This window comes from Arachis ipaensis, chromosome B01 (assembly GCF_000816755.2).
Source record: "Arachis ipaensis cultivar K30076 chromosome B01, Araip1.1, whole genome shotgun sequence".
In the NCBI taxonomy this organism is placed as follows: Eukaryota; Viridiplantae; Streptophyta; class Magnoliopsida; order Fabales; family Fabaceae; genus Arachis; species Arachis ipaensis.
The window spans coordinates 135,489,992-135,497,833 of record NC_029785.2 but is presented as its reverse complement, the minus strand read 5'-3'; the positions used below and the strand labels follow the sequence as shown (position 1 = coordinate 135,497,833).

The following is a 7,842-nucleotide window of genomic DNA, read 5'->3' as shown; positions in this document are numbered from 1 at the left end:
ACACAGGAAATGTGGAAAGAAATCAGGACTAATTATTAGATACCAGCTAAGCTGGTGATAACAACCTCTCTGGGTGTGTTGCCTAATTAAATGCTTTATATCTTTTAGCAGCTATGATTGTCACATGCAAATTAAATATTGAAAGAGAGTCATGTTGCAAATTTGTCCGATTATGCATATAAGAAAAAAGGCAAATCCAACTTTCATTGGTCATGTCAAGTTCGTAAAAACGTAATCTAGAACAGTAGAATTTCGTGGTTGCCAAAGATAAGTTTAAAAGAAACAAGCGATCTTCATATGCTTACAATTACCAGATAAGTAGTTAAAAGTTAAAACTCCACTCCAAGTCTGAAACAAGTCCAACATTACATGAAAAGTTGATAAAATGAAGTTACAATACAAACAATGGCATTATCTTTTTTCCATAAAAAAGAAGAACGGTTACTAGTAAAATTCTAGATTACATTCATTACATGTATGTACACCTAAAAGAACTGTCCATATAATATAGATATAGGTGTTTATATGTCCAACAGTTTCAATCAACTATGAGTTCTCAGCTGCGACTTGACAGATACATTTCCTGCAGCATAAACATAAGCAGAGTTATAAACAAGAGTTCCAAAACCAATTTTGACTCATATATATTCACAACTCCTCGTGCAATGTTATAAATACACATGGTATCCCGCTTTGAATTGTATATCATTTTCATCAAGGTGAAAACTCACGTGCAGGTGACTTCACGTAAAGTTGATACAACTGATTTCACTAAATTTTCATCCCACGCCCTCAGGTATCAATTTCACGTGAAGTCAACTTACCCTGAGTTTTTACCTTTCATCAATTATTGACTGACAATACAATGACTAGTACTACTTGATTGATTTAAGGTGATAAAGTAAGCATTTTATGCAGTAAAGGAAGGTTACTTGAGGCAGAAACGGAGCGACGCATTTGATACAAAGTGTGCTTTATAGTTTCATTTTGCACCGAAGCATGATGCTGTTGAGAGAGGTCTGTTTGAGGATTCACATTTCCGCTTGTGAACTTTGTTGGTGACTGCTGTGAAGTTCCTGCAATGAGGACAATATGCAATCATTACTTGATCCTGCTACAACCGTCACCAAATCATGCATGCACGTGCACTTATACCTGAACCTGAAGATGAACGAAGGAGGGGAGCATACATATAGACATCGGATTTGAGGTATTCTACAAGTTGATCTACAAAACGCTGCTTCTCTTTTCTAGGTTTTTTGAGTTCAACCACTGAATCAAATAAATACGTCATAAAAAGATGCAGGAGAAGATGAGAGAAGATAAAAGGAGATGGAGAAGGAACCTTTAGCAGGGGAAGGAAAGAGAGGAAGAGCAGGGTCGGGAAAATCTGATACGAGGGGAGCGTACATGAAAGTATCGCACTGCAGGTATGTCGCTAACTTCTTCAGAACCGCCGCTTTTCTTCCGCTCCCACTTTTCCTCTTCTTTCTAACCCTCAGCCTCATCACCTGCCCGCTCTTTTCCACTATTCTTCTTTGCATCGTTCGAAACTAGAAACAGAGAAACCCAAACAACAATCATCATCGATTTGTTACGTTCATGGCGGTTTACAAAGTTTCACAACGCCACACGTGTTTGGCTTCCAGTAACCGCTACTGTTACGTGTCATCTTTCTAGAAATTGCCGCAACCTCATTCTATTCAGGGTTTTGGTCCAGTTAATTGGGCCTGGGCCTGAAGCCCATTTCGCTTCTTTTTTTTAGTGTTTGTTGTTGGGTCGGCTCTGCTTGTGGACCCTGGCCCATTATCAACAAGAAAACAAAAATTTCGAATTTTTTTAGCGAGGATAGAGAGACGCGAATCCGCAACCTCTTAGGTGAATATGAGAAGACTATATCATTTGACCTATAACCCATTGACCAAAAATTGCGAATCTTACTATATTTGTTAAATAAAAATGTAATTATTTTGTTTTCTCCCTGCTATATATCCATCAATTTCTCTCTTTTTTAAAGACTAAATGATGGACAATTTTTAAAAGATATGTAGTCGCACTTCGAATGAAAATTTCGGAAAATACAATTATAGAGTAGGACTGTAGGAGACAGAGATATATTATGTAAGAAGAAAGATTATTATAGCACGTAATTTTGATAATTAAACTTTGAGAGAAAGTTAATATGTGTCTAACATTGTTTAAATATGTTTGGAATATTAAAGTAAGCTATGACGTAAGAAAGATACATTAAGAGGGGTCCTACTTGAATGGACTTAATTAATCACATTTAAATGGCCACTCTTAGGTGTAAGACGTGATAAATAAGAAAGAAATGAGATGGATGATTAGAGTGATGATACTGGGCGTAGTCCATGTTTGAGGGCAGCTTCCCACACAAGATCGATTCTGTGAACATCAATGGCGCCAACCTCATGATGAGTCCATCCTTCAAGACTATGCACCACTCCTCCTGCATGGCATGCGTGCACTACTCCCCTTTCCATGGTGTACTGCATGTAACAAATCATCCATTCATCACAAACAAATTATACATTAATTAAGATTAATTATAATAATAATAATAATGTTAGTAGTAAGTACCTCACAGGAGCCTAGGCCTTGCACGTCTTGTGGTAATCTCATAGCTGCAAGATCACCGTAAGTGCAATCTCTTCTAAACGACAAGATTGGTGGCACCACAAATTGATGAAAGTGGGTGCCACGTGGCGCCCAGCTTTGCTCTCTTGGCGTTATCCACTTGCCAACAATCCACGTCTGTCATTGCAAATTGCATTGTTCAAGATTCTATAATCAAAGGAAAATTCTAGAAGACCAGCAATTTTTGTATTTTTTTGTCAGCACTTAACTATTAAAATAAAAGTGAGTGATTTTTTATCATTAGATGTAATTTCATACTATTAAAAATACTATTAATAATCAATAGATGATTATAAAAAACCAAAATTACTAGCTCCTAACATTCTTCATAATCAAATTAAGAGAGAGAAGAATGAATTAATTACCTTGCAGTGTTGTGCCGCTTGGTATTTTGTGACTTGGACAAGGTAACTTTGATATTCAAGAGGTGCTTCCCTTTGAATCTTGTGAAATCTATCCGTTGACAGAGTCAACATCTGCACACAAACGTATAGAGTCAAATCAAAGTTTCTTTCATTCATGGAATCTTAAGTACAAGAATATTATTATTCTACTTACGAGAACTCTGACTTTCTTTCGGCAAAGGTAGAGTGCGATTGCTCTTCCAAGCTTGGAAGTGGCTCCAGTGAGGAACACCTCATCCACATGCTGTGGAATTTCGTGGAGGATCACAGCAGCAGTTAATGTGTTTCCATGAACAACTCGAACTCTTAGCTTTCGATGCTTATCCACGAAAAGCTTTCCACCGCCATTTAGTGATTCATTCTGTGTTATAATTAATAATTAATCAATTACATATAGCAGTTGATGCCTGGCATTTCTAATTTATTTATGTTGCAAAAAAGTGAAAAACCTATGAGGCAATTTAATTTTATTTATGTGATATCTACCACACAACAAGAAGAGCATTAAGAGTTAAGACCCTCAACAACTATGCCCATACAAGTTATTAAACATCAGTTATTTATAATCAATCATGCACGTTCCTTTCAACTAATTTATAAGTTAGTTAGGTAGGCCAAACCTTATTCAATGCAGCAAGGCTAATGACCTTGACCCCAATCCTATCTGCCCTCAGGATTGCTTCCTCAATCTGCTTATTGATTCCCTCAGTAGCATAGGGTATGAAATACTATTAAAACGAAGAAAATGCATTTAGTTATTATTAGTTTTCAACAAAATAAAATGATGATGAGGACACACACACTAACCATGAAGCCACATCTAGGTACAACCCATGTTTGGTGCAAGCGATCTCTGTGGTAGTAGAAGGAAACTACAAAGGTTTTGGACCAAACCCACATTGCTAGCAAAACTAACAAGGCGAATGGCCAACTTGGGACCAAGAAGAATCTTGTTCTGTATGGCAACGAAGCAAAGGATCGAAGATAGAACTGAATGTGCATACAAGAACTCACATCAACTATGTGGGCCAAGAAAACAAAATCCGGTACCCTACAATTGTTCCCTGCATTTAAAAAAGATAGTTAGATAATGCATGCATTTATATTGAGTAGCTATCTAACATCTAACACTGAAGTCAAAGTGAGAAAGTATTACTCCCCTCCTCCTGAATTGTTTATTTGCATGAAAGTCATTAAGAACTTAATTATTATATTATTACCTGAACCTGAGCTTAATCTTTTGTGTAATTGCCATGAATTGGAGTGAAGGGTATTGCCTAGTGCATCAAAGAGGGGCATGAAGAGGCAGAAATTGGTGTTCTTATCAGTGTGGTGCAGGCTATGGTATCTGCATCAGAACATGTAAATTAAATGAATGTATATAAATAACTATGGGGTAAATGATGGTTGGAAAAAACAAGTTTTGCTTCGAATAATATGTATTGGACTTATTTCTGGACCACTACATGCACACACGTTTATCTCCATTTCTTAATGCCACTGCCCTGGTAGTTGAAACATCCAACAATAACAGAAAAGGGAACTGAAGAAAAAACAACAATAGATATTTATATGTAAGTCTCACAAATCTAAATAAACTTCAGGTGAAAAAGTAATTTAGTGTTATATATATGTCAAATATTTAATACATTGGAAACACATAATTTAATAGTCATGTCCCAAAACCTGCAAGAAAGATATATATTTACAACAATAATTTGATGTTAACAAAAAGATTAAAATGATAAAATAAAAGAAACTAAGTTGAAATCCTAAGTCCTAAATTGACATGTTATCCATACTTTACTGATCTTTATTGATTATTGCCAATCCATCATTTTCTTTCCTTCTCATCACAGGTCTTAATTAATTTGTGTTAAATTCTGACCCAAATTAAAATCCCAAGTCCCAACCTCCAACTGTACCATAAAGCAACACCTATTCTAGTATGCATGTTCACATCTCTTTAATGTTTTGGCCATGCATGCAGTAAATGCATTTCTTTTGTATCACCAAAACAACAGACATAAATCAATGCGATGGCAGTGAGATATCTACATGTACTTTGGTTTTTGTATCTTGGATAAATTATTATTTAATTGTTACTTGTGTTAAGAATGACTTACGTTGGTGTGAAAATCAAGTATCTAAGGAGAGGAAACCTTTCAAAAGTCTCATGTGGGACCACTTCAACATTGCAATGACCCAAGCACCTCAGAAAGTCAAAAGTCAAAACATAACCATACACCAAGCTTGCTGATCCATATCCCATTATGGATGCCCCTAAAACAGGGATTCCTATCACCACCGTCAAAACAAGGTGCTCCAATAGTGTTGCATTTCCAGCTGCATCATCATCATTATTCCAAGATTATTTATTTGCACTTGTTTAATAATTATTAATGAGTTAATTTTCTCACCAGTAAATGGCCCCGGAACAGGAGAAGAATGATGAAGTGAATGGTAATGAGTGAAAAGAAAGTGATGTTCATGAAACTTTCTATGCATCCAATAGTAAAGTGGCTCTGAGACTCCCACGTGCAGAATCATAGCAGCAACAACACCTTTCATATTCCATAATGGAAGATCTTGAAGAAATGGAAACACATAGCAAGCCATGGACCCAACTAGTGCTTGAAGAATCAAGAAGTTGTCCCTATTCCACAATTAGGAAAACACAAACACAAACACTAATAACTTTTATCATCAATAAATGTTTAAGTAGTAGTGTGTAGCAACAATAATGATTGTATATATATGTACCAGTCCCATTCTAGATCAATCTGCTTGAAATCCACACCTTGTTGAAGGATCCTTCGATTTCGATTGAGAAAAAGCATATGACTATAAGAACTCCACAGAACATGAACTCCTCCTCTTAGAATCCATAGTATGATCAAGTGAAGGCTCCAGCAGCTGATCATGGAGTAGAATTCCACCCCATTCAACCATTCATACACAACCTTCCCCACCAATGGACCATATAACACATACTATATTTATGAAATTGAAAACACACAAGTAGTTAGACTTATTCTATATACATAACAGATGCATCACATAAATATATATATATATAATATAATATACCTTGAATAATCCAAAATTCTCCCATGGCCAGCTTGATAAAGGAGCACTAGTACTACCCATTTCACTGCACTAGGTTCTGCTAGTTTAAGATATTTACAAACCTTGTTAAATGTATGTATGGTATCTTTCTTTTCTTTCTGTATTCTCCTAAAGCTCAATAGAGCCCCAAAAAACTATGGCAGCCAACGAGCAGAAACTGGAAAAGATCCCAAAAACAAACAATAATGATAGTATCAGAGAAGAAGGAAAGAAAACAAAAAAGAAGGGAACACCAAAGTGTTAGAGAGCTGAAGAGGTTTAATTTGTTTCTGCAAAGAACCAAATTGTTTTTTGTTTCAATTGGGGATCTCTTACAATCACCACGTTTGAGCTACAACTAGAAGCATTTATTCCTACATCACCTATTTATAAAGGCAGATGAAACTAGTGTATGTGTGTATCAAGTTAGTTCAATGCCCCCTGGGCCCTGGCCCCCTCCTCATACATGTCTCTTTCTCATCATTCATACCAATTTCTTAATTCTATATTATCATTAAAAATAAGAAAGAATTCATAAAATAAAGAGGTATATATATGTATTACACTTGCCATGCATGTTAATAATACCACTAGTGTATGTCCATTAATCCCAGAACATAATTTGAACCAGAGATTCTTGCTAGCTGCTAGTAGCCAGTTAGTTGCACTTGTATTAATTATTATAAGTATGATTATTGATTAGTTCATACATGACAGGATACAGTATTAGTGGTTCACTAATCACTAATCCACGCGTTCTTGGCACAGCTGGAGAGAAGTTAATGCACCATATGGTTGGAAGATGAGACAGTAATAGTGTTTAATTCTCTCTCTCCAATCTCATAGTATTAGTAGTATTATTATTCATAAGGGTAGGTTAGGGGTCTGTTCAATATGTGGTTTTCAATAATAGTTAGTAGTGCATAATTATCATACGTCTTCTTCGTAGCAATGTTGCTTAGAAAGATCATTTATTTTGATAATTAATTACTAAGTATACGGCTTTGCCTGATATAGTACATACATTTCATTAGTGAAGATAAATTAAGAGCCTAATTTTCAAGGTCTAAACTTAGTAATGTTTTATAATTTTATCTAAACTAAAATGTGACCTTGTGTTACTGGATACAATAGTACAATATTCACTATTATACGAGCATATATGTTCTTTGAAAGAAAGGACAATAATATTCATTAAACTTGTACTGTAGATTGAACAACACAATTATGGCATTGATAGTGGTAAGTTATATGTATTACTAGATTATGAGTTTTGTGCAGTAAAATTGGGCCTTTCTCTGGCAAGTAGGAATAGAAAATTAATGGGATTTGATCAAAACTGAAAAAGATATGTATGAGTGAGTTGGGTGGAGAAGGATTATTCAAAGAAATTGCAACGTTCCTATAAAGTACGCACGGACGCTTTGCTGAGTTGCTGTGTCTGTTTATCGGACACATTTCAGACACGATACTCACCGATATTCGTCCGACACGCGTGTCTCTGTTGTGTCCAAAATGTGTCTCAATAAAAATAAAAAAATTCTTCTTTAGATACACTTGGACACACCTAAATACCATCACGTGTTAACGTATCCGGTCTTATTCTTAATATATATTTTTAAAATAAATTTAGATATAGTATATATTATTATTTATTAAAATATCATTACGG

The 7,842-nt window shown here is 35.4% G+C and overlaps 2 protein-coding genes across 5 annotated transcripts; both read right to left on the bottom strand.

The window, feature by feature from the left end:
* LOC107620394 lies at nt 322-1,729 on the bottom strand. Of its 4 annotated transcripts, none has more exons than XM_016322568.2 (4): nt 1,346-1,695; nt 1,157-1,272; nt 933-1,071; nt 322-583 (listed from the first exon to the last, which is right to left on the bottom strand). In XM_016322568.2, the coding sequence occupies exons 1-4, from the start codon at nt 1,542-1,544 to the stop codon at nt 543-545; spliced, it is 495 nt and encodes a 164-aa protein (XP_016178054.1). In that variant the 5' UTR covers nt 1,545-1,695; the 3' UTR covers nt 322-542. The 4 variants fall into 4 exon arrangements, 2 of the variants coding, with proteins under 2 accessions (XP_016178054.1, XP_016178048.1); XM_016322562.2 differs by having other exon boundaries at nt 933-1,076; nt 1,156-1,272; nt 1,346-1,687; XR_002350600.1 differs by having other exon boundaries at nt 570-649; nt 839-1,071; nt 1,346-1,729.
* On the bottom strand, nt 2,135-6,479 carry LOC107641717 (protein ECERIFERUM 3). The gene is made up of 11 exons (XM_016345190.2): nt 6,153-6,479; nt 5,826-6,055; nt 5,483-5,718; nt 5,189-5,408; nt 4,283-4,410; nt 3,870-4,126; nt 3,683-3,790; nt 3,217-3,423; nt 3,024-3,134; nt 2,602-2,775; nt 2,135-2,510 (listed from the first exon to the last, which is right to left on the bottom strand). The coding sequence occupies exons 1-11, from the start codon at nt 6,210-6,212 to the stop codon at nt 2,346-2,348; spliced, it is 1,896 nt and encodes a 631-aa protein (XP_016200676.1). The 5' UTR covers nt 6,213-6,479; the 3' UTR covers nt 2,135-2,345.

Excerpts from the sequence above, each read along its gene's own strand:
- LOC107620394 (XM_016322562.2), bottom strand. The coding sequence starts at position 1,544 with ATGCAAAGAAGAATAGTGGAAAAGAGCGGGCAGGTGATGAGGCTGAGG. Across the intron at positions 1,077-1,155 it reads TCGTTCATCTTCAGGTTCAG|GAACTTCACAGCAGTCACCA; the intron begins GTATAAGTGCAC and ends TCCTCATTGCAG. Across the intron at positions 584-932 it reads TCGCTCCGTTTCTGCCTCAA|GAAATGTATCTGTCAAGTCG; the intron begins GTAACCTTCCTT and ends TTTATGCTGCAG.
- LOC107641717 (XM_016345190.2), bottom strand. The coding sequence starts at position 6,212 with ATGGGTAGTACTAGTGCTCCTTTATCAAGCTGGCCATGGGAGAATTTT. Across the intron at positions 5,719-5,825 it reads ATTGATCTAGAATGGGACTG|GGACAACTTCTTGATTCTTC; the intron begins GTACATATATAT and ends ATTGTGGAATAG. Across the intron at positions 2,776-3,023 it reads AAGCGGCACAACACTGCAAG|ACGTGGATTGTTGGCAAGTG; the intron begins GTAATTAATTCA and ends TTGCAATGACAG.